At 36.9% G+C, this 24198-nt stretch overlaps 3 protein-coding genes across 6 annotated transcripts in view; 1 reads left to right on the top strand and 2 right to left on the bottom strand.

Annotated features, from left to right (window-relative positions):
- Positions 1-6418: 6418 nt before the first annotated feature.
- Positions 6419-11233, bottom strand: LOC122627162 (CD82 antigen-like). Its single transcript, XM_043808081.1, has 6 exons — positions 10711-11233; positions 10372-10590; positions 9304-9486; positions 8885-9097; positions 8334-8541; positions 6419-8253 (listed from the first exon to the last, which is right to left on the bottom strand). The coding sequence occupies exons 1-6, from the start codon at positions 10771-10773 to the stop codon at positions 8195-8197; spliced, it is 945 nt and encodes a 314-aa protein (XP_043664016.1). The 5' UTR covers positions 10774-11233; the 3' UTR covers positions 6419-8194.
- Positions 11234-11729: 496 nt separating this feature from the next.
- LOC122627161 (putative elongator complex protein 4) lies at positions 11730-14671 on the bottom strand. Of its 2 annotated transcripts, XM_043808080.1 has the most exons (6): positions 13680-14671; positions 13112-13313; positions 13016-13051; positions 12305-12924; positions 12013-12225; positions 11730-11942 (listed from the first exon to the last, which is right to left on the bottom strand). In XM_043808080.1, exons 2-6 carry the CDS (start codon positions 13230-13232, stop codon positions 11832-11834), a joined length of 1101 nt encoding a protein of 366 aa, XP_043664015.1. In that variant the 5' UTR covers positions 13233-13313; positions 13680-14671; the 3' UTR covers positions 11730-11831. The 2 variants fall into 2 exon arrangements, with proteins under 2 accessions (XP_043664015.1, XP_043664013.1); XM_043808078.1 differs by having other exon boundaries at positions 13112-14671.
- A 531-nt stretch (positions 14672-15202) lies between these two features.
- The window catches only part of LOC122627166 (neurogenic protein mastermind-like), a 153106-nt gene continuing 144110 nt past the window's right edge, over positions 15203-24198 (top strand). For 2 of the 3 annotated variants that reach the window (XM_043808090.1, XM_043808091.1), the window contains exon 1: positions 15203-16154. In XM_043808090.1, coding sequence (XP_043664025.1) covers positions 15618-16154 — 537 coding nt within the window. In that variant the 5' untranslated portion in view covers positions 15203-15617. The remainder of the gene's footprint in view (positions 16155-24198) is intronic. The other variant, XM_043808092.1, reaches the window with a different exon arrangement.

Below are 24198 nucleotides of genomic sequence, written 5' to 3' on the forward strand. Positions count from 1 at the left end.
AAGAGATTTTTCCTCTTCTTCTCCTCCTTCCGCATTTCTTCCATTCGGAAAAAGGATCACTCGAGGAGCCGAAACTCGAGCAAAAGTTTTGCGGATCTTATGCAATCCTACTTAGAGATTCGTCTAGTAACATGATACGAGCAGAGTGGTAACGTTACCGCGTGCGAACCGCAACGGAGAGGAAGAGGAAAACTAGAAACGAACGAAAACCAATTTGAACCTGACCGATACATAGCGCGCCCTTTGCTCTTCAGGATTTTTTTTTCTTTTTTTTTTCTCTTTTTATTTTTATTTTTTTTTTTTTTTTTTTTTTTAGATTCCATCGAAATCGAGTTTTCCATTCACAGAGAGAAAAATCTCAAAATCTCCAATATCGTGCCTCACCCTTGACGTTGATCGTTTATGACAGCTACAGCTTCCGCGTACGTTTCTTTACTAGCCTTTTTTTCTTTCTTTCTTTCTTTTCTCCTTACTTCTTCCTCGTTCCGCTCTCTTTTTCTTTTCTTTTTTTTTTTTTTTTTTTTTTTTTTTTTTTTTTTTTTTTTTTTTTTCTTTTAATCATCCCACTTGAACCAATAGAAAGAAGGCGTAACCCTATTACTTTTCTTTCTTTCTTTCTTGCTTAGTAGATATATATGCGATGTTAAAAAATAATCAGTTTCTAATTCGAAACATTGAACGTAAAATATCTTCTTTACTATATATCTCGTTTACCAAGAATTACATTTTAAGAGCTTCGAAAATCTTCTATTTCAGGAATACCGGAATTGTCGATTTCCGTGAGAAGTTGTCGAGATCTCGCTTTAACCTTGCCGCGGAGAAGATTAGGCCGATCATTACGAAAAGTGGTTTCGCAAACTATCATGACGACGGAGTCATCTACGGACATATGGCGGACGTGTCTTGGAAGCGTGCTACAGATTGCTCGCGCGTGTCCATCGAAGAAGCACGCGCTTTAAAACGTTCCAGGAAGCGTAAATCGTAGACACACGGATAGAATCTAACGCGTTAATTTTCAAATGGATAGATAGGAAATCAATTCTACGTTTACGTCGTTTCGATTTCTATCGTATGAGTTTGCAGTTTTGTAAAAGAAAGTGTATATAAGAAATAGAAAACGGTATAGTCATGTCTAAATATACCTTTACGCTTTGTGTATTGGTTGGCTTAGATCAAAAAGGAATGAACGCGAAGGAAACGCACGTTGTGCGGAATCACAAGGCAAAAGAAAAGAACTAACGGTTGGTTGAATGCATTGCTCGTCGAACAAGATAAACGACTGTTTATACGTCCCAAAAAAGGAAGAAAGTCCAAGCCTTTTCCTCCCGTATGTCCAAACATTGGTATTAAAGAAGGAGACAAGATTCGTCGAAGCGTATTACGTTTATCCAACTTCAGTTATATCCATTTGCCTTCAAATTCATTGGAACCTTCGTTCAAATCCTATACAACTCCTTTCGTAGATCTCGAAGGCACCTATGCTTCATTCTTTTCTCTCTCTCTCTCTCTCTCTCTCTCTCTCTCTCTCTCTCTTTCTTTCTCTCTCTCTCTTTTTTTTCTCTTTTGCTTTTGTACAATAAAATGAATTTATCATCTAATCCATTGGCGGCAAATGTCAATGGGATTATAGTCCGGATATTTACATGTTTTTCTCCTTTATGGTATTTTCTACATCGTACCATCAAATTTGTTGATATTTCTTGACTATTTGTACAAATTTACGACTTTTATTCTCATAAAGGTCGATGAAGTTTAGAATCTTAATTTGTTTTAAAAGATCGTCTAAAGTTTCTACATTCTAAATACAGTTGATTTTAAAAGGAAAACATGGTGACTTTTTCGACTAGTGTCATAATCGTTATTTTTTGACACATCTTTCTTTACTCTCGCGGTACGACCGGCCGTCAAAATATCGTAAACCCTATGAGCTCAAGTTAAAAAGTGTCCTGTCGTAAACTCATGATAGGTTGCGGTTCCCTCGGTTACCCAAAGAATCTAAAATACTCGTGACAGTGTAAAGGAAGGATAGTAGAAGAGTAAAAGTAGGAGTATATTGTTCGGAGAAAAAATTGGATGAAAAACTCCTCTGTTTTTCTTTTTTTTTTTTTTTTTTTTTCTTTCAAGAAACATGCAAAAAATAATGAAGTGTCAATATCGAAAACTAATATCGATTATAATTAACGATATTTAAAAGTAAATGATTTATAATATAATAAATTGAAAGATATCAAGTATATTATATACTTGTATCATTTTTATTCAGACAAACAAATATAAAAAATTTAACAAACAGATATTGTAGCAGGTATGTAAATAGATACGATTATTGAATGCATCCATTCGCTTTTATTGTTCCCATTGGTTAGGACGCTGAACATTTTTTGTCTAAAAAGTACGAGCGTAGTTTTGCTTTAGAACGAATAGGAAAAAAGAAAGGAAAACCGTTCCGCAACAAAAGGTTCTACAGGCAGAAAAGGAAAATTTATGTATGTTCCATCGCGTAACAGCCCCATCTGCAAGGAATTCCGTTCGGTCCGTCAGTTTTTCGGTTTTCAAAGATTTGGGTCAACCGGACAGTTGCGAGAATCCGTCGCCTTTCGGGGTTGAACCGACCGTTCATCTAATGATCCCCGATTTCTCGCTGAGTTAAGACCGATACCTTCTAGCCGCATCGGCTAACAGAAAGAGAACATTTTCTAGCATCTTAATGCTAATGCAAAATAAGTCTGATAAACTTAAAAAAAAAAAAAAGGATTATATTAATTAAAGCTGAGTTAAAAATTTTTTCGTTTATTTCAATGAAATCTATTCGCAACGTTCGACATTTCATATCGTCGTATCAATTTTTCCATTAACTTTGCAAGTCTAAGATATAAATATAACACGGAATGCAAAGTACAAAGAGAAATTCTATGATAAAAAAGACGTTACCTTTTCTTTTGTAGTAACCATACTGGAAAATTTGCGTGAAAACGTATTCATGATTCGCATGGACCTTCTAAAGGCTTATAGTGAATTTGAAGAAAGAGAGAGAGAAAAAAATAGAATGTTAAAGATCCTACCCGCGTGTAACGCCAGGAGGACATTTATCTCGAGTGTCACTTGAGCCAACTTTCTCTGCTCTAATGTTACTCCTTTCTTTCTTTTTTTCTTTTTCAGTATTCTTCTTTTCTTCGAGCCTCCTTTCGATCAGGAGGCATTTTCAAAAATCCAACTCCAGAAGGACCTGCGACGGCGTTAGCACGCCGACTCATCATTTGCATCATTCACGATTTATCTTCTTGCCGTAGAAAACGATTCGTAGGCTGTCTCCTTTCTCCGTTCACTTTGGTCATCACGTGTTGGACACTACGGAGCCCGATGAAAGCTCGAGAGGATGATATTGTGAAGGGTGTTTAGGATTTCTAAGATACCGGTGAAATAAGAGTCTTTATCCAAATATCACGCTGTTTTCCGCATTTACTGAGATCTTTCAGACTTCTATACAGCTTTCTTATTGAATCGAGAACGTGCATGGTTTCCAAAAGCATTGTATCTAGATCGATTTGTTTGATAAATTTCTTTCAGATTTTCTTAACATTTCTTTTCACGTATAAGTCTCTGCTAATTAACGGAATTATAAATGTAATTATATAAATGTAATTAACGAAATACTTAATCGAATTAAACATTAAGATAGAATAAAGATTATATTCGATCGTAATACTTAGATTTATCATTTAACCAATAAAGAAGTAATATTCTTTATTAAATTAAATCGATTAAAATATTGAAATTTCAATCGGTTTACATCTAGAATGTTAAACGTTTAAACTCGGCGGGATAATGTACGGCGGTGAACATCAAAAAGGGTTGAAACGCTTACGAATAGAAAACGTGCTCATCTAAACGGAACAAATTTTTTAATGCGTAACTAACGTCGTTTTCTCATGTCTCGTGATATTATAGAAAGGAACACAATGCTCTTCTTAAGGTTACCTCTTCATAAGAGCAACGATACATCATTGCAAAGTATCCGCAACTAAACGTCACTATATTCAGGATGTATACCAAATGCTTTTGCTCCTTTTTACATAGAATCATTTACTTTTTGAAAAGAGACATCTCTTTACCTCTTTCTTGATAGTACATCGTTGAAGAAAATCCTTCCAGTAATTCAGAGTTATCGAGACGAATTTTCCGATGTAACATTTCTCGGCTTTCCTGTGCATCGTCTGATACACGAAATTCTACGATTTCTGCTATTGTGGCTTACTTTTTTTTTCTCTTTTATTTCTTTTTTTTTCTAGAACCTCCGTGCGTCCCCATACCAAAGTGTCCATTGACGATTTATCGTTTCCGTTTGTGCTTGTGAAAGCAAGAGGTGACTGTATAGGAGACTCGAAGAGGGTCCATTGACCATCTTTATGTTTTCACTGGAGCATGTGCATCGCATACACTTGTAGTAGCTGCATTCGAAAAAAGCAGTACATTGCAAATCATGTTTTGTGAATGTGTATATTAATTTTATATCCATAAGGAAAATAAATCTTGATGTATAATTATGTAGATTTATATATATCTTGATATATCATTATATATAATGTTAATTGTAAACATTTTGATTATTATATTTATTCATGTTGTTCAATTATATACAATTTTCTTACATAATTTAGTTTTTTCTTTTTCTTATATAATTTTTTTTTGTTCAAAAGAAAAGACGGATTGGAAAAAGGTTTGACAGAGAAGGAAAGAAGAGAAAAAGGAGATCGAAATCGTAGAGAGACTTGGTCAGAACGCGATACAAGCACGAGGCAAGCAACCCTCGTCTTGCAAAATATCAAAGACTCTGTAGGGAAATTGAAAGGCTTTGTGCGGAAATAAGAATATATCGACTGCCCTCACGTCTCGCCACCCTCGCCCGGACAGGACTTTAGAATCTTACGTTTAAACGGTTTCATGGTACAAAAGGGGGAAGGCGAAAAATGGCGGAAAATCATTTTGATGGACCATGATGGACTTTGAAGCGACATAGAAATAGACGATATTTTCAAAGAGAGTCCCTGCTTATGCGTTTGACTAAGAAAATATTCAACGTGTAAATTCAAAATGTTGCGAAAAACTTTTCATCAAATATATCTTTCGAACTTAATATTAGATCAATTAAATAAAAATATTGTAGAATCGTAGAATGAAAATTTGGACACAAAATTACATAATTGTTATATGAGATATAAGGATATCATCGATTTAATAATATTACATTTAAATATTGCATGAAGCATGCTCTATTCTTTTTAAAATTGCAAAAGAAATTTACTTCTCTGAGATTATCAATTCAACAATTAATAGATATGTATTAAAAATCTATATTTACCATATTTGTAAGAGTAGTAACCCTTGTATAATATAACGCTATCTAGTGATTTGTTTAAAAGACATTTAGCTATCCTACGTTATTCTCAGGAATAAGAAAAAGTTATACTTATTTCATTTATAAATAATTTGTTAAACAAAATAGATATAAATAATAACAGAAATATTTCTTAAAGATCAACCATACATTTTTTCGGATATTAGGATGTTGAAGACCAGTGCCAACGAATTACCTGAAGTAGGTTTTATCATCAATTGATAATAAAATAGAAATCTTCGTTATCGAATAATGGTAAAACAGGAAACATTAACATCAGTTGATATTGTAAGAATTTATTCTAGCTAAATGTTCTTCATCATCGGTTACTTACCTAAATCCAGTTTACCAATTAATTGTAAAGGAAAGCTATGTTTTCGTTTGCTGGTAAATCAGGAATTTACTCTACCGGTTATTGATGAAACAAGAATAAAGTTTATCAAAAAAATGATTGCCGAGTATTCTAAATTTGGTGATTTAAATAGAACCTGTCTTATATTTTACAAAGACGATTATAAGTTTCATGTAGTTGCATTTTAGATTCTGCTGAATGAACACCGTTGCTTGTATTTGGTCAATGAAATTTTGAAACATACTGACGCAGTCAACAATCTTCAGAAACATTAACTTGCTTGTTTTGAGACCTAAGCACGGCATTATTTTCGTTATAATACTTTGTGTATCATGTTTTATATTTTATTGCAAATAATATTCATCTAATAGCTGCTTACCATTAATCATTATGGAAATAATTAGTTTCTTTCAGCTCTAATTGATATCTTTTCATTCGTTTCATTGTTTCGTATATAATTCCTGCATACTATATTCATAGTTTCGATATGAGTATTCATTTAGTCCCTTATTAAAATAATCATTCTTTTAATTTAAATTTATCAAGGTAAGAACTGGGAAATCGATATTAGTTTCGATGTAACATATATGCATTATGTTTTACATAATATACATTCCACCGAAAGTAATATTACTTGATAAAGAAAATTATAGAAATAATTGAGCATTGAATTATTTTATTTAAATGATATATTCATACCTACTAGATCGTAAAACAATATTCTTAAAAATCATAATAACAGAACAATTAACTTTGATATTTCGTATAATCAATGAGGGCAGATATTCATATATCAATCAATCCTAAAATTCTAAACACGCAGGTTACATCGAAATAATACTTCAATTAAAATAAATAGAACGAGTTACGCTAAACACACATGCTTGATTTATCAGCGAGGGCAGCAAGGATTTTCATTTATTAGAAAACCTTTGGATCAGTGAATAATTTATAGCGTCCATTTATTTACAAATAAACAAAAACGAAAATCACATCCTTCGCTTTATCGCAGGTAACATTTTGGATTACCACATCATATCCTCCTGAGATTCATTTCGCGCCAAGGGATTCAAGCACAAATTTTTTAAAGCCTGCACAGCTTCCTCACCGTCATCTCTGGCATAAAGGGTTCTTCTTTTTGCATTCCCTTTGGAAACTTTTCTATCCAAAGTATTCGTTAAAGATGCTTTTCCAAGCGTATATTTTCCACCTCGGACAGTTCGTTTGAAAGAATTTTTTGAGGATATATTAGGACGATTCATAGTTTTGAAAGATAAGCGATTCCTCTTTCTTTTCGTATTGTTTTCATCATCACCTTTTACAGTCGATCTTTTAGAATCGTTGCGTTTAACGACTCGAGCTAGTGTGTGATTGGATCGAGTTGGATCAGGAGCTCTTCTCTTGGGATGTGTTCTTCTTCGGAGGTTGGAAGAAACTCTAGATCCTCCTAAAACAGGAGCCAATGTCCCTAACACTGTGGTACTCGTTCGAAGAGGTTGAAAAATTTCAGTATCGTTCCAAGATGCTATAACGGGTAGTCCACAAGCATTATGCATTCCAACCAAAGGTACACCGATAGTTCGATGTTTCTTCGGATCGAGAATAGGATCGAAATTTCTTTCGCTACGACGAGCATTCTCCTCATAAACGTATATTTTCTGACCTACGTGACCACGCGTACGAGCAAATTCTTTATCGTCTTTGCTATCTCGCGTTTTACGACAATTGGAGCTTAACCTTTTTCTATACGATCTGCGAAAGTAATTGGCCGTGTCGTTGAAATCGCGAACGCTTCCCTTACGAACGCTTTCCATGGACTTTCCATCGTTGATACTGTCCTCTTTTCTCGTTAGCGTGTCGAGGCATTTTGAAATTTCGTGGCAAGGATTACTCGATTTTTCGGACTCTAATGGAATCATTGAACGTTGTTGATTATTCGAAGTATCTTTATTAATAATGGATGTTCTCTGTTTTGAAGGAATCATTGAAATATTCTTTTCAGGTTCGGAAACTAGAGACTCAAATTGCAATTGCGGAGCCATCGATCTTCTTAACGTCCCTATATTCTGAGCTATGGAAGATTGATAATCTTTTATTGGTATACTTCTGACGGTTCCACCACCTTGTGGTCGTTTAATTTTTATCACACTCTCTTTGCTCTCTTCATTCTCCTTCGGAATATCGATTCTTAACAAAGAAGATCCTTTGTTGCACTCCGAAGGAAAATTTTCTACTTGACGATGATTATGCTGATGATTATGATAATCCATGATTACGTCGACAGCTCGTTCCTCGTAAAGTTGATCGCTTCTAATAACGTTCTCGTCATATTTCGAAGAATCTTTCCAATCCTCGATTATACTTCTTCCACTGTGTCTGGTTGCTTTATCGTATTCGTGCTCGATCACTTTTTTTTCTTCCAAATTCTCGCTGCCCCCCGACCATTTTCATGATTTGGCTCCGAACGTTGTACCGGACATATGCATCCTATTTTCTATTCCTAATCCTAAAAAAAGTAGACGTAAGTAATTTCATATTTGATTTATTTGTGATTATAGGGAAGACGCGAACAAAATATTTTGTTACCAAAATCATGATCGTTCTCACTGAATGGACTCAGAGTTTGCGTGGAAGTAAACGTCGAGGTTTGCGACTTCTTTCTCTTGCTATTCTTCGAGCATGCGAAGAAAGTACTTAAGAGGACGCTGACCTCGACGAAGATAATCGACAAACCGATGGCGAGTAAGATTAACGCTTGCTCTTGTGTCCATCTTTCGATCATTTCCAGACATCCCTGAAAAGTCAACATTGAAATTCTAATTCTTGAAATTTATTGCAAGATACGAGAAAAACATGAGAGTGAAAATGAATTATTATCGAAAGTCTAGCCCGCATGACGTTCTTTTTTATCACGTTAAGATACGTTGATACGGGTTTCGAACGAGTACGCGTCAACGTCACTCGACAATCTCAATTCTTTCCCGAAGAAAAGTAAAACGCGTTATAGGAGTTCGATGAAAATTCATCAAACATTGCATCAAATATTTATCAAACAGATAAACGTTTCTGTCTCATATTCAATTCAGACGATCATTTTTTTCGTCCCTGTTAATAACATCCTCATTATGTATTCCTACCGTCGTGTGGCGGGCATATTGATGTTCGGCGGGGTTTAGAGCTTGACAGAGAGTGAGATTGGCAGGTTCAGGATTAAGGAAGGAGTCTGTCTCATTGGCGTTATTCAGGGTGCAGCAACTGAGAGGTACCACCAATTCTCTTCGACCAACTTCCTGCAGCCTCCACCACGAAGTGCCATAATTGTTGCTTCCGTTTATGCCGCAACAGGAAAACTATACGATTCGATGAAATTTGTATTATCAGCAAAATCATAAAGAACATAAAACCCACATTTATTACTGTTTGTACTTTTTTTTTTCATAAATAAATGAACGTATAATTTTATTTAATAACAATCAAAATAAAAGAAGCTGTTCTATTTTACTCGGGTACAAGTTAAGTTATAACATTTTAAAAATAATCCTCCGAGTATACGTACTGTGGTTTGTGCGAGGTCAAGAGCTGCCGTGAATTGTTCTCGTCCTGGAACTGCGTAACTACGTTGTAGTGCCCTTATCAATCGGGCCGGTCTAACATCGATTCCCAATAAGTAGGGCCAGAATATAGCAACAATGAATATGGTACACTCGCTAAGTAGTAATAACGTTATTGTCACTACGTACTGAAAATAGAGTAGTTTATTTAAAAAACGTTTCAATATTTTTCAGATAAAATCGGCAAAATCGAATAGGAATATGTCAGAATTTGCGAAGAGATCATTTTACTTACAACATAATATTCTGATTCGATTTTGAAAGTAACATAAATCGAGTTAAACTCGAGTAGTTTTACACTTCGTTTCTTCGACTGTTATTTTCATTTCATTTTTAAAGTCTAATTAATTACAGTAATCCCGTTATTTTCATCCATATTCCATTTTTTTCTTATTATAACTTTTTTTCCTAATATATATATATATATATATATATATATATATATATATATATATATATGTATGTATATATATTTATGGATCTCGCGTAAAATGTGTTCGGTTAACAAGCTATATCAGAATAATAATAGTTTTTAGGTGGAGAGCTCATACTCGCCCTCCTTTTGTGAGCACGCGTGTCTGGGTACGTGTAGATCCGTTTCCGGGCAACGACGCGTGACCACGGCCGTGCAAAAGCGGGAAATCTGGTTTTAGTTAGGCTCGAGGAGCGATCTCGAAGTAAAGTCTGCGTAGTTGGCATGTAGATCGAGAAAAGTCAAGATTTCATAGGCTTAATTACGTGAGCATTAGACCGAACGAGTCTTTGTTTCTATGAGTGCATCAGCTCGTAAAGAAGCACGCTCTTTGCGATCATTCAATCTAATTTCTTCGATTTCTATTATATTTTTATTTTTGAAATTTATTGAAACTGATGGATATTATTTGTATTCTTTCATTTTTTTATTCTTTTCTTTCCTTTCAGTACACAATACATACTGAACTTAGAAAAGATTTTTGAAAAATGTGTTTGAAATTCGTTTAGCTAAGTTCTTGTTAGGAATAAAAAATTCTTACCGATATCGTAATACATTGATTGAAAAGACAAGCCGCCCAGCATCCAAAAAGACCAGTTATCGCTATGAAAAATCCAAAGGCAGAGATGGCAAAGGCTAAGTAATAGAACAATGGTTGATCGGGTTGAACATCACTGGGTCCTAATAAACGCGATAGTAAAATTCTTTCATTGTCAGCCAATAGTAACGCTCCTAATGACATTAGAATGAAACCTGATATCTGAAATCAAATTAAAATAAAAATTTTTCTTTTTATAACAAAGAATTATAGATACATGTAGAATTCTTTTTACATTAAATTATTTAAAAAATCTGTCCAATTGTTTTTATATAAACTTACCAAAAAAATAATATTCGTGCAGCACACGCAAGCTCGTGACAATGCTAGCTTCCTAGTTTCCATAATAATAATAAGAATACTGGGCAATATTAAAATGTATTTTAATATAATTTAATTTTATAATTGTTGTTAATATATAATGAACATGTTAAAGTTTCACGTTGTTCACACGAGAAAAGATAATAACGAAAGTTACGTCATTATGGGAGATGACGCGTTATAATATGTGCTTTTCGATCCGATTCGATTACGAAGTTCACTTACTCGCGCGTGTTCGAATACTGAAAAGCTCGCACGAGCTCGATGGATGCACAGTGCCATATAAACTCTGGCATCTGTTAGCATACTCGCGTTGCGTGCCCTCATGCGCGACCAGCCGGATGGAACCGGAAGGAAATAGAAAGGTGCGGAAGAGAAAAGAGGGGATGAAAGGCCCCCCCATATGCATCGATATCTACATTTATCCACGAGTTTACGTTCGTTCGTTCAGGTGCGGCTTTTATCGATGAAAATACAAATGAGAATTATTCTGAGAATCGAGTCTTGTTTTTATATAATATCCGAAATAACATTATTCGCTAATATAATTCACGAGAAATTAATTAATAATTACTGTACTTAATTAATGACAATAATCTTAATTTTACAATTGCTGCTTGTATAAATAATACTATCGAAAAATCGAATCGAAAAAATGTATTATCCAAAAAATATTAAAGGCAATGTGTGCATATATGTTTGTTATTATCAGCACTTTAATTATCTTTAATAAGCTTTCAAGTTTAATTATTTGAATATGTATCGTTTCTACATTTTGCGCTGCGTATTACAGAACGCGAACGTTTTAAGTGCATTATTGTAAGTGTGCATGAAGCTTATCTCCTCCAGCCTGCATTAATTCAACTACTACGCCATACCTTTCCCGTTAAATAAATTCGATATAAAGCTATAGTATATAAACGCATATAGATAGTAATATGTAAATAGGGTAAATTAAAAAGGAGGTAAATTTTAATGAATTCGATTATAAAAAATAATCTTTTATTTACAGTCCATATTTTTACTGGGTCATCATAAATGTAAAAAATAAATTAAATTTGGAAATGTACAATAAGAGAGTGTTAAAAATCTAAAAGACTTTTCTTTCCACCGGCTGAACAACTGCTGGTAGTTGGTGTTTCGTCTTGTTCACGTTGAGTAGTATCACCTAATTCGGGTGGTAGATGAAGAATCTGCGATTATATACAACATATATATTACTTTGATGATAATATTTCATTACAGATTAATAAGTGCATTTACCTCTATTATAAATTTTTTACGTCGTAATTTAAAGGCAAGATCTCTTGATTCAGGAGTATGAGGAGCTAATATATTTAAGGCCGGTAATTTTTTTATATGTAATAGACCATGATAATCTTTGAAAAGAGGATTTGTTTCTTTTGCAGAACCAGCAAAAGATTCTAATTTGACAGCAATGTCCGATAAGTGTTCAAGTCGTTCCACGAAATTGTCCTGATAAATGTTTAAATAAATTACGTATGAACATATGTTTCATATGTAAATATAAATATTATAATTCAATAAAACTAACATTATTGTCAAAATTCAAAATCGGAATGCTTATCGTCGCAACGGCATAAGAATTTCTTAATAGAGCTCTAAAGCAATATAGAAATCTAAATATGTCCGCATGTGTACTCTCTTCGGAATCACAAAACCACATTCGAGAACCCAAAGAACCAATAGAAATTCTCAATACATTTCTTTTATCTGGTTCGTCGAAAGTGAAATATTTTCCACTCTTTAAAGTTTTTGAAACAGTTTTCAATAAATCTTCATAAGCAGGATTTTCAAAAGCATGATTTTTTATATTCTTTATCGGCTCCTGCCATTGCGTTATGTTTGCATTATCAATAACTTTCTTATCCATTGATTTTGTAAGATCATAGAAATGTCCAAAAACACGTCCTCCCGTTGGTGACGAATCTATTGTTCTTAAATTCTGATATCTCCATGCAATCTTCATTCTTTCATCCATAGATTGTACATCAGGTTCGGATGACGAGTCCGTTATAGGAGCTGGTATTTCCGAAAGCAAAGTAGTAAGTTCCGTATCTAGAGAAGCTATTAATAAAGGATGATTGGAAACTATTCCTTCTGCTATAAAATATTTTTGCATCACCCTAGCATAAGTTCCATAAGTATCTTCCTCTGTAAAAATGATGGAATTATTGTTATCGTACGTTACATCAGAGAAAAAGCAATAATATACATTATCATCGTTATATAATACTATACATACCAATTAAGAATATTGATCCAATAGGTAAACCGCCACCTGAAACAGAATTTTACTTCATTTGGATTCATTCTACCAATTCAGTCAAAGCATACTAACCTAAAATGTGATCCAAAGAAGGTATTCCAGTAGATACAAGAAGTTGTGCGTTTTTAATAGAAGGTTTCGTACCCGGTATATAAGGGATTCTAGATTTACTTTTAGGACTGTCAAGTGCCATTATTATTGTCTTTTGTTTGATCGTTTACATTACAAGTGTATCAAGAATCACAGGTATCTTTTCACAATTTATTACAAGTTTCTATACGATATAAAAAGACTTTTTAAAACGTTTATCACAGTAATAATCGAGTAAATTAACCAACAACAACGTAAAAGAAAGTACACGTGTGTAGAGCCGTCGTAGATTTTTTTTTTTAATGCTAACGTAAATCGCTATTATATCTTCGTTCGATATCAAAACCAGTCTGTCACGTCTTACGTCGATAAAATCAATAAGGAGAAAAATAAATAGAATCGCTCGGTAAAGATACTTCGAAAATATGCGCGGTTTCATAGATGGCGTCAAATCGAAGAAGACTCTCCGTTTCAAGCAGTCGCCGCAAGTTGGCGCTCTTAACCAGCAAGAAATTATGGTTCGTCGTTTGAACGATATATGCTTCCGTACCCACGCGCAGTTCTGTTAATGGCATCGCGCGCTCACGAGGAGCCGAATCCAAAGTGTCGTTCGGGCTACGTGTCTGTTCGGTCCTTCGAAGGCGGTCGCGTGAACGTCCTCGAACTTCTGACAGAGGAAGCGTGTCAGTTTGAGGTTGCCGCCGTCATAGTGTCGTTGCTGGGTGAGTTGACGCGCTAGAGGTACTTAAAAGTGAGGTTATGTAATTGTTTGCTAAAGGATCTTATGCGCGGCGCGTTCGATGCCGACGCTCAATGACACGTGATATTATAAATATTCCGAGGTCAAAGTCGAAAAGGATTTCGTCCGTTTGAAAACAAGATTGTAAATAATCGAAAGAATTCAGTGAAATAAACGAATAGTTATTGAAAAGAGAAAATAGAATATGGAAGGTGAAATACGAAAGAGAGAAAGAGATAGAGCAAGCATAGTCGAAGGATCGACGCTCTCGTCGCGTCGTTGCTAAGATACTCGCGTAGAGCGTAAGTCCGAGGAGGAATATAAATATTAGAAAGAGATGCCGCATAAATAGAGAGGAGAAAAAAAGAAGAAGCGAGATAGAGGAAGAGAAGCGCAACGTCGTCGACGTCCGTCGTAGGTCGAAGCTGCTGCAGCTCGGCCGGTTGTGCGAAGGCAAGCGAAACCCCGTTGGTTGGGTCTTTCCCCTTGACAGTCCCGTCCCCTCTCCTCCCTCCGGTGGGCTCCATCTCGCGCTCCTGTCATCTGTCGGTGGCACGAGTGGGTAGTAGCGGAGCGGCAGCGGCACGCTCTTTCGACTACCTGTTGTGCCGACGTTCGAAGCGCGCCACAGCCCGTCCTTTCCTCCCGCTCCACTCGCTCGCTTACTCTCTCTCTCTCTCTCAACCTCCCTCACTCCCTCTCTCTCTGTCTCTCTACCGGTCGGTTGGCCGTGCGTGCGTCCGTCCGTACGTACGAGTTCCCTCTCTTCTGCCGTATCCCTCGTGGCGTCGTCGTACCGCCACCACCACCACCACCACCGCCGCCGCCGCCGCCGCCACCACCACTACCACCACCACCACCACCTCCTCCACCACCGCCACCACCACCGCCACCGCCAGCACACAGCAGCGGCTGCCGTCGCCGCCGACGACGACGACGACGACGACGACGGCGACGACGACGACGACGATGAGTGCCGAGCGGTTTTCCGACGGCGGAACGAAGCGCGCGCTCTTCGCCTCCTCGAGACTCTCGCTAAAGCGCGCGCACGCGCGCGTCCATTGACAGACAGAGAGTGTTTGCTAGGAAGAGCGAGAGAGAGGGAGCGAAAGGGTAGAGGGAGGGAGAGGGAGAGAGAAGCGCGCGAGATACGGATACCGAAGATCGAGAGTGCGCGATCGGTCACGCTCACGTGGAACGTGTCTTCTTTCTTATCTTCCGCTTCTACTGCTATTACTACCTACTACTACCACTAGTACTACTGCTACTACTACTACTACTACTACTACTACTACTGCTACTACTACACCACCATCACCACTACTACTACTACTACTACTACTACTACTACTACTACTACTACTACTACTACTACTACTCTACTACTACTACTACTGCTGCTACTACTATTACTACTACTACTAGTATTATTACTATTCTCCCGTTTATGCGTGAACTCGTCGAGTAAGGATTCGGTGCAACTTGAGGAAGTGGAGGAAGAGAAGGAGGAGGAGGAGGAGGAGGAGGAGGAGGAGGTGAATCGAGCGCGTCAAATGCCGCTCGTTGTCGGCTCGCCTGTCAGCTGCCGATGGAGGATGCTCAAACGGGTAGCATCGAGGGCTACTGACGAGGTCAACGTCGTCGAATCTAGCGACAGAGACAAGAACGAAGAGGAGGACTTGTTTGTCTTACGAATTGCAATAGCTTATCACTGAGCTGGCTTACTCTGCGGTGGATCTAGGGGGCTGTATGGAGGCCGGGGGGCTTCTGCCTCGCCAGCCCTCGCAAGGCCCCCCCGGCATCGCCCCTGCCTCCATATCCGTGTGCGTGGGGCAGGGCCCAAACGGTAATAACAATAACAATACCAACAATAATAATAACGGACCGACCAGTATAGTTGGAAATCCTGTTATCGGTCAATCCAACTCCGTAGCTACGACCGCTTCGATCCACGATCTGAACGCCGTCGGACAGTTGAGCGTGACAAGTCAACAGCAACTCCAATTGCAACAACAAATGGGTCAAGCACCCGGTATGGGTGAGGTCCTCACCCCAAAGAGGCAGGCGGTCGTCGATCGTCTTCGACGTAGGATCGAGAGTTATCGCCGCAGACAAACCGATTGCGTCCCAAGATTCGATCAGAGCTTCAACGGGCTATGCGAGCAAAACATTCAGGACACCCTGGTGTTGAAGCAACGATTTCTCGAGAGCAAGGCCAAGAGACAGGCGAAGAAGACGGACAAGAAGCAGGCCGAGCAGCCCGTAGGCCTCTCCAGCGTTCACGTGGTGAGTCCTTTTCTTTCCCTTTTCATTCGTATCGATCTTTCGAGATTAATATCTAATAAAGAGCAAGGGATACATAGATTCTGAAATATAAACAGGTGGCTCGGATTCGTTCGATCTTCGAAATATTTCGAAGGAAACGATCTCTCTTAGCGTTTAATTGATTAAATTATCGCATTCGTGAAATATTAATTTCATTCGCTTTTTATCGTATTGCTCTGATATTTTTTGCTATAAACTCTCTGCTCTACTGCTACGTTTCTTTTTTTTTTTTTTTCTTTTTTTTTTTCTCTTAGAACATCAAAAGTTTTTTGTCAATGGTCAGGCATTTACTCGATCTCTTTAATTAATAGCGATCGATGACCCTCCATTGACGTTTTAATTCGTACGATATACACTTTAATTTCTTTTAACTAGAACGAACGAGGATCGTTTGCGTTCAAAGTTTGAAATCGATTTTTTTCGAACGAGTCGCCAGTCCACTTGTTGCGCCTCTGAGCTCTCGAAAATCACGACGAGTCGATCGCGCTTGGCAACTGCGTGCCATCGAACTCCTTGCTCGAGCGCAGTTTGCCGTAGTAAACTCCTTTTGTTCGGTAACGCGCGTGCTATATATAAATCGGGCGAGTTGAAGCCACCCGATATGCTTGCCGTTGTTAAAAAAAAAAAAAAAAAACAGAAAACAAAAAAAATGAAATAAAATAAAATGCGCTTTTTGCCGTTCATTTCACTTATTACTTCATATCGTTACTCACGATCTTTCAAATCCTTGAAAAATCGAATATATATGTGTGCGCGCGCGTATTCTTATCAGGATATCTTCCATTTCGAATCTATATATGTATTAATGTACTTCGTTATCGGGGTAGATGGAGATTAGATAAATGGAGAAAGTTTTGAAAGCGAATTTCGTTGAACTTTCCACGGTAAGATTCCTTTTTGTCAATCGAAGTCTAAAAGAAATGATGAATGTGGGATTAGATTCGTCATCGTTTTTCAAATTTCCTGAGTTAGAGAATTCATATGAAATCTTTTATTAATCTATTATATTCTTGTCTGAAAATAAATTTCTATTCATTCGATTATTACATATCTGTTAATTAACATCATTACGGAATAATAATATTAAATCGACATCCTATTTATAGATATTATATCCGCCATTTAAATTCGTATATTTTTATCGATTAGATACTATTATTGTCTTTCGATTTTACAAGAGATTTTATCGTTCGGGATAAAAGTAAAAGCTTTAATAAATTACTTGTAACTCTTTATCGTTTATCGATTTGTCGGTAAGACGTCAGAGCAAGACGATTAACGTGTCAGAATCACGACATTACGCGGTTTGCTTGGCCGATGATATTTAGAGGTTGACCGAACAGGTGGATGCGCAGTGATGTTGCATGGACGTCATCGCTTTTGTAGATCGGCTGGTACTAACATAAGTCTACGTAGGTTAACGCGTAGGCGTCGTTCTCGGGATGTCTCCGTATTAACCTTGTATTTACGTCAATGCAGGGGCGCTCTTACTTACCCTCCCTGGTGTACGGGTGACGTTTTCTCGATTGCACTGTACGATATCCTTAACTCGTTATTCCTCTAACATTTATTAAAGTTCTGACGGTATAAAGAAACTCCATACGTTGCTTTTGTTAAATTAATAATAATAAATGGTTGATAAAAGGTCGATAAAAAGAAAAAAAAAAAGAGAGAAGAAAAAAGGAAAGAAAAGATAAATGGCAGAGTAGCTTTCACGATACAAAGTAGAGATAAATGAAAGGGTATTTTTAGTAGGAATATACTTGAAATCTTTTAGCCACGAATGTTGAACGTTAGAAAAATTTGAAATTGCCTCTAGTGGAATAACAAGATGCTGTCTTGCTTTTTAATATTTTTTCTGTACTCAAGAATGATAATTAATATGTAAATGATTGTATTAAAGGCTAAAATTACATATGTTGATGAGATTGTAAACTAGATTCGCAACAAGTTTTTCAATGTCACGATATTCACGTAGACATTAGATCGTAAGTAGACTCCGTTTCGTTGTGCAAACTCGTGTACTACGATACGTAAATCGATATTGTGAGTAAATGTCGGGGGACAGTATATAACGCGGTTAATGATTCTTGGCATAAACATTGTACTATTATTTTATATACATATATACATACAACGCTCTTGGATATATGTCGAGAGTATCGCGTGACGCTCGAATGTTTATTAATAAATTGTAAGTAGGAAGGAAGTCTCGTGTCGCGCAAAATGTTTTTTCGATCGATCGGATGAACCATTAGCAGGATGGGTATTGTTTAAAATAGAATTTAATTTGCAATAGATTATCGCAACGTAGAAATAAGTTTTGATAATATATTTTTTAATAATATTGTATCGTAGGTAACGTAGATATATATATATATATATATATATATATATATATATAATGCATATATACATATATACGTATATGCTTACATTTTCAGTCCGTTACATTTCTATCTATATAGTCCTGGCGTTCATTCAATTGAAGTAGCATAATCTTGACGCTATGATGTTACGGTTCTCGTCGGAGAACGAAAAGTGCGAATGGGCACGAGTCTAGAGCGGGGAAAGCTGTGGGAACCGTGATTTCCGTCGAGAACTCGATTGCGATGTACCAGATTCTTCCGAACGACGATTCTTCAGAGTTTTTCTTTTATTTTCAGTTTTCTTTTTTTTTTTTTTTTAATCTGTCACTTCCTATTTGTTCGTATATTTATCGACAGAAGAGTGAGCAGAATTCGTTCTTTAATTCATTGAAAATATTTTTATTCGTGATAAAACTAGAGGAATGGTATTTCTATAGAAATCTATAGTCGGGTTCGGGCAAACTCGAAAAATAATTTTTGTTGTTGGAAAGATTTAATATTTACACGCTCGTTTATGCTTCCGGCGTTTGCGTTGACATCGTCTCGAACTCTCTACACTCGTGAAATCACTCTCTCGTTACTCGTCCACGTTCATTCTTATTCAAAGCTGTCTGGTGTCGCGGATAACACGTGTCAGAGCTGCAACATCTCGCGAAGCGAAGAATAGGATTGGCTGGATTGCCGACAGTGATTCTCAATCGACTTGAGAATTTGTTTCTCATCTCTTCTCTCTCTTCTCTCTCTCTCTCTTTCTGTCAGTCATCCACCGAACGTGCCCACGATGAGACGGACACAAGGTTATTTGTTCTCGTTCATTCTTATTCGACTTTACTTCGAGAAAGAAAGAGAGAGAGAGAGAGAGAGAGAGAGAGAGAGAGAGAGAGTGACTCACTTGCTGAACGTTGCACGAGAGCGAGTTCGTGAAAGCAGTGCTTCTCAATCGACACCACGCCTCTAAACACCTTTTTATCGTGCGATCTTCTTGGAATCGTTGTTTCTCGTTGAGAAATCGAAACGATAAGAATCGAAACTGTTATCTTCGATAAAAAGTATGCTTCGTTTTCGTATTAATATGCGTTCTCATCGAAGGAATTCCTTGTCTCGATTTATAAACAATCTTTCCCTTTTCTTTTCTTTCTTCTTTTTTCATTTTCGAACGGTGTTTTAAGATAATAGGTAGATAGTTGTTAGAAAATAGAAAAAAAGAAAACAATAAAAATAGAAAATTCTTAAGCATACAAGACTTTCTCGTATATTTCGAGGAGAAAATTAAGATGAGAAATCCTTAGAAATGATATTAAACGAAATACCTACCGTGTTTGCCACCCACGCGTCCGTCTCCTCGCTTTAAAATGCATACGTCGACTTATTAGGCGTTTGAAAGTGGCGAGAAATTAACGTGACAGAATCGATCTCTCGTTTTTCCATACGACCGAGAGAGTTCGCCAAGGAGACGAAGGGGAAGATCGACTCTCCCGATTTTTTCGTATCGCTCGGCGACGCGCAAGGAAAACGAAATGGTGAGACGAACGAGAGAAGGGAAAGAAAGAAAGGTGAGAAGAGGGAAAGAAAGAGGCCGGTTCGTTCCACCTACTCGTAACTCGCATAAGAAAGAGAAAGAGAAAGAGAGAGGGAGTGCGAGAAGTGCCTTCGCCAAATAGGTCTGCTCACCTTGGACGACAAGTTGGCAGGACATCCAGAGAAAAGGCTGAAAGATGCTGCTCATGTATATGCTCGAATACGTTCGTACCTGTACTGTGTGTGAGAGAAGGAAAAAGAGAGAGGGAGAGAAAGAAAGAAAGACACACAGAGAGAGAGAGAGAGAGAAAGAGAGAAGAGATAGATTCAAGATTTGCATCACAGGCTGTGCAGAAAAATCAACGATCGAACTAAAAAGATCAAGAAAGGCCGGGGTTCTCACGTGAAACAGATGATCGGACATAGCCGATAACGATGCAATTAATTAATACGACTTCGATGCAGATTAATGCAGATCGAATGCAATCGCCGATAGAAGCGTAGTACGAATTTGTATCTACTTCTTTAACTTCTCCGATCGCAAGCCATGTTACTTATTTTGCTTTCATTTTTCAATCGGTCGTATGTAAGTAACTCTTGTATGTATGTATCTATGTATATATGTTCGGGGAACGATTATGCAAAGTGTGGGCGGGTTCTCTTCGTCGTTCGCGTCAAATTCGATCGGCCGTTTTGATAATCCGACATGATGAGAATATATTCGTCAAGTAAGTTGTACAACATTTCATATTTATCGAAAAGAATCGAAGGTACAGCTTTATTTTGACGAATATCTTTTATTTTCTTTTTCCTTCGGATATTCTGATAATTGCTGACACGAATTGTGCTTTTCTTTCTTCTTTTTTTTCTTTTTTGCTTCGATAAATTTTTACGACGACGATCGGGTCGAGGTTATTCTCGAATCGAGATCAAAGTTTAAAATATTTTTTTGGTATAAATTCCTTCGGAGGATTGGGTGCGTGTCGTAAGGTCGGACTTCTTCGTGTCTCGAAGGTTGTTCCTTCGAGTCTTCGTGCGATCTAACCTTGACACTTGGAGGAAGAATCGATCGGCGTAAGTCGACTTCGTGTTGTTTCGTTCGATTCCTCCTCTCACCTTTTACCTTTCTCTTGAAATTCTGCGTCACTTTCAATAGTGACTCGAATTCGACGAGAAAACTCTGTTAAACTCGACACCTTTCTAAGAGAACAACTTCCTTGCTAAAAGACGGACTTATCTGCGTGAAATGCAGATTGCCTTGTATTCGATTCGCAGGATCTTTTCCCTCTCTTTCTTTCTCCCTCTTGCTTTTTCTTTCCTACTCAAGGCTGTGATCGAAGCAATGACAAAGTGCCTCTGTGTCCTCGAATCTGCGCGTAGAAACACCATGACTCCTCCCACGAGTCCCCCATTCGTTCATCAATATCCTTCGTTCGATTGAAAAAATTACAAAAAAAAAAAAAGAAAGGAAAGAGAAAATTTTCACAAATTTTCACGTAAGAAAGAATTTTGTAAAAGAGTACGGAGATTCTTTGAAGAAATCATTTTTATCGAATTGAAGTTATTATTTGTATGCAGAAAGAATTCTTGGCGTGTTCATAACGTGTTCATTCTTGAAATTCCAAAAGCTTGGAAATTGTTACCTTCTTGACCACCCAAGATGGTGTATCACAGACGTTAATCAGACTTTTATATTTTATTTTTCTCTTCCAGAGAGAGTTGCGTCTTTAATTCGTCTGTCTACTTTAGGTCGCTCGATCAAGAGAAGACTGTCTGTAATTACCTGCTTTGAAGAAATACATAGTTACTGGTTGGTAAAAGATTTCTGAATCAAGGACAATCTCAACAGGCGAGACGAGCCAGTAAAATAGACAGAGAGAAACAGAGAGAGAGAGAGAGAGAGAGAAAGAGAGAGGGAGAAGAGAGAAGAGAGACCAAGTGCGGTTTGTTAAACGGAAGCGAGATAAATTGCGTGAGCTTCCGCTTATCTCCGTTAAATTTTATCAACGATATTATCCTTCGCCATTATTCCGACCCGTATTTGTGATAAAATTATTTGACGATTTTGAAAAATATTTTTTCGTTAATTAAAAATTATCTTATATTTTCTTTTTTTTTTTATCTTGTTTACTCGTATATTTGACAAAACGGAACAAAACAAAAGCAAAAGAATAATAATTCTAACAAAATATATTTTTCTTTGAAGAGTTTAAAACCGATCCTTCTCGAAGCGTGCCGTTAGTATACTGGCGAAAGGCAATATTTTTTATGACGTCCAGTCGGTTTTATGACTGTTTCGCGTTTAATAGTTTTAAACACAGCCGCGCGAGTGCATAAATTCGCATTCAAAGGGAATAAAATTGTTTCGGCTTTCGTCCTCATCGTAGAAAGAGTAGAGAGAATCGTTTAGAAATTGAAATAGCTCAATAGTGATGGGAGATGAGGAAAAGTTTTTTTTTTATTAACGTTGCTTTTTTATACCATCCAATCATCCCCCTTTTGTTTTCTCTCAACACAGCTATTAAAAGCTAATTAAATCGATCGAATTAAAAATAAACTATTCACGCATACGGGTAATTAAATTCGCGAGGAATCGTGTTCAATCAATTGAGCAAAAATTATCTTAGAAATGTTTGTCTTCTCATTGAAAAGTATAGCGTCAGATGATCTCTCTTTTCTTCTATTACATTTCCTCTAACATTTCTCTATATTTCTTTCTCTCGCACACGTTATCCTTTGTGTCGAGCATCTCGAGTACTACTAATTCTCATTTCCCTTTATCTCCTATAAATGTCGTTCTTTATACCGACTTTGGCGTTACAATTCCACGAGAGCAAAAGCGTTTCGGATTAGTTAAAGAAGCGCGACTACCCTTTGAACTCGAGTCGATGTCCCTCGAGGATGGCTACGACGCGCGTGATCCTCGAAAAGCAGCCGACAGGACTCTCTTTTTCTCTCTGTCTCTCTCCTTCCCTCTCTTTCTCTTCTTGGTCTCGCTGTTCCATTCGCTCGAAAGCATGGTAACAAAAGACTCGAAATGTAGGCATCGTTCCAGGAATCGTTCGAGGAATCCTTAGTTTCTCCCTTGCTCTTAAGGTACCTTGGCAAAAGCACGCGTACGAGTTTTAGAAATCCCGTTTCGTTCTTTGGGTGAGCTTAAGGTCAATATGTAATACAAATATTAATGTTAATCAAATCGTAGTCCAATTAGAAATTTTTTTAAAGTTTTGATTGACCCGTAATAACATTTCCTTTTTTTTTTTTTTCTTTTCCATAAAATTATCTACAAAGAGAAATCTATTATGACTCTAATAAGATTAAATCTTCTTGAATAACAATTACAATAGAAATATTTCTTTTATTTGGACGAATGAAAACAATTTCTCGTGTGCGCATTCATTACTTATCGATTACTCTTATCGAATGGTATTTGTTTCATTTTCTTACCTTTTCCTTATTTATTTTCAATTCTTATCTCGTTTTACGTCATCATCGACCTTTTCTCTTTGACCACTCAAGTAAACCCAACAACAACAATGGTCGGAGCGAAAAGAATTCTTGATTTAGTTGGAGCCACTTTCTCTAGCTTTTCGCGAGTATCTCATAGCAATAACGACTTATTTTATGCTTACTTTCGTTTAACCGCTTCTTACAGTCGTGCTTATTGTTATTTCGAGAAAAATCTGTTAAAGAGAACTTTGCATTATTTTCTACAAAAGACTGATGTGATAATAAAAATATTTTTGCGTAAAATGTTGCAAAGTAAATCTTGCAAAAGATTTTCTTAAAGTATATAAAATAGGAGAATAATGAAATCAACAAGATCGTGCAATCAAACTTTTTTATCGATCATTAAAAAAAAAAAAAAAAAAAAAAAAGAGAGAGAGCGGAAAAAAAGAAAGAAATATTTAAGGAAAGAGAAGAAAGTAGTAGAGATATTTTAATAATTTTTATAAGAATTTTATTGAAACGTAGCAGAAGACGATTTACATCATAGGGTACGTTTACATTTCGACAGAAGGCAGCAGGGTGTTACATTCCGAGAGAATGACGCATACCGTTTGAACGCCCTAAGCGATCCCCTTTTACCGAGGCCATGTTCCTTCATTTTTCTCTTT

Source organism: Vespula pensylvanica, chromosome 2 (assembly GCF_014466175.1).
Source record: "Vespula pensylvanica isolate Volc-1 chromosome 2, ASM1446617v1, whole genome shotgun sequence".
NCBI classification, from domain to species: domain Eukaryota; kingdom Metazoa; phylum Arthropoda; class Insecta; order Hymenoptera; family Vespidae; genus Vespula; species Vespula pensylvanica.

Coding starts and splice junctions, on each gene's coding strand:
- LOC122627162 (XM_043808081.1), bottom strand. CDS start 10,773: ATGGAAACTAGGAAGCTAGCATTGTCACGAGCTTGCGTGTGCTGCACG. Junction 9,098..9,303: donor TTGACCTCGCACAAACCACA/GTACGTATACTC, acceptor CGAATCGTATAG/TTTTCCTGTTGCGGCATAAA. Junction 8,254..8,333: donor TGAGAACGATCATGATTTTG/GTAACAAAATAT, acceptor TACTTTTTTTAG/GATTAGGAATAGAAAATAGG.
- LOC122627161 (XM_043808080.1), bottom strand. CDS start 13,232: ATGGCACTTGACAGTCCTAAAAGTAAATCTAGAATCCCTTATATACCG. Junction 13,052..13,111: donor TTCTTTGGATCACATTTTAG/GTTAGTATGCTT, acceptor ATTCTGTTTCAG/GTGGCGGTTTACCTATTGGA. Junction 11,943..12,012: donor GTAAAAAATTTATAATAGAG/GTAAATGCACTT, acceptor ATATAATCGCAG/ATTCTTCATCTACCACCCGA.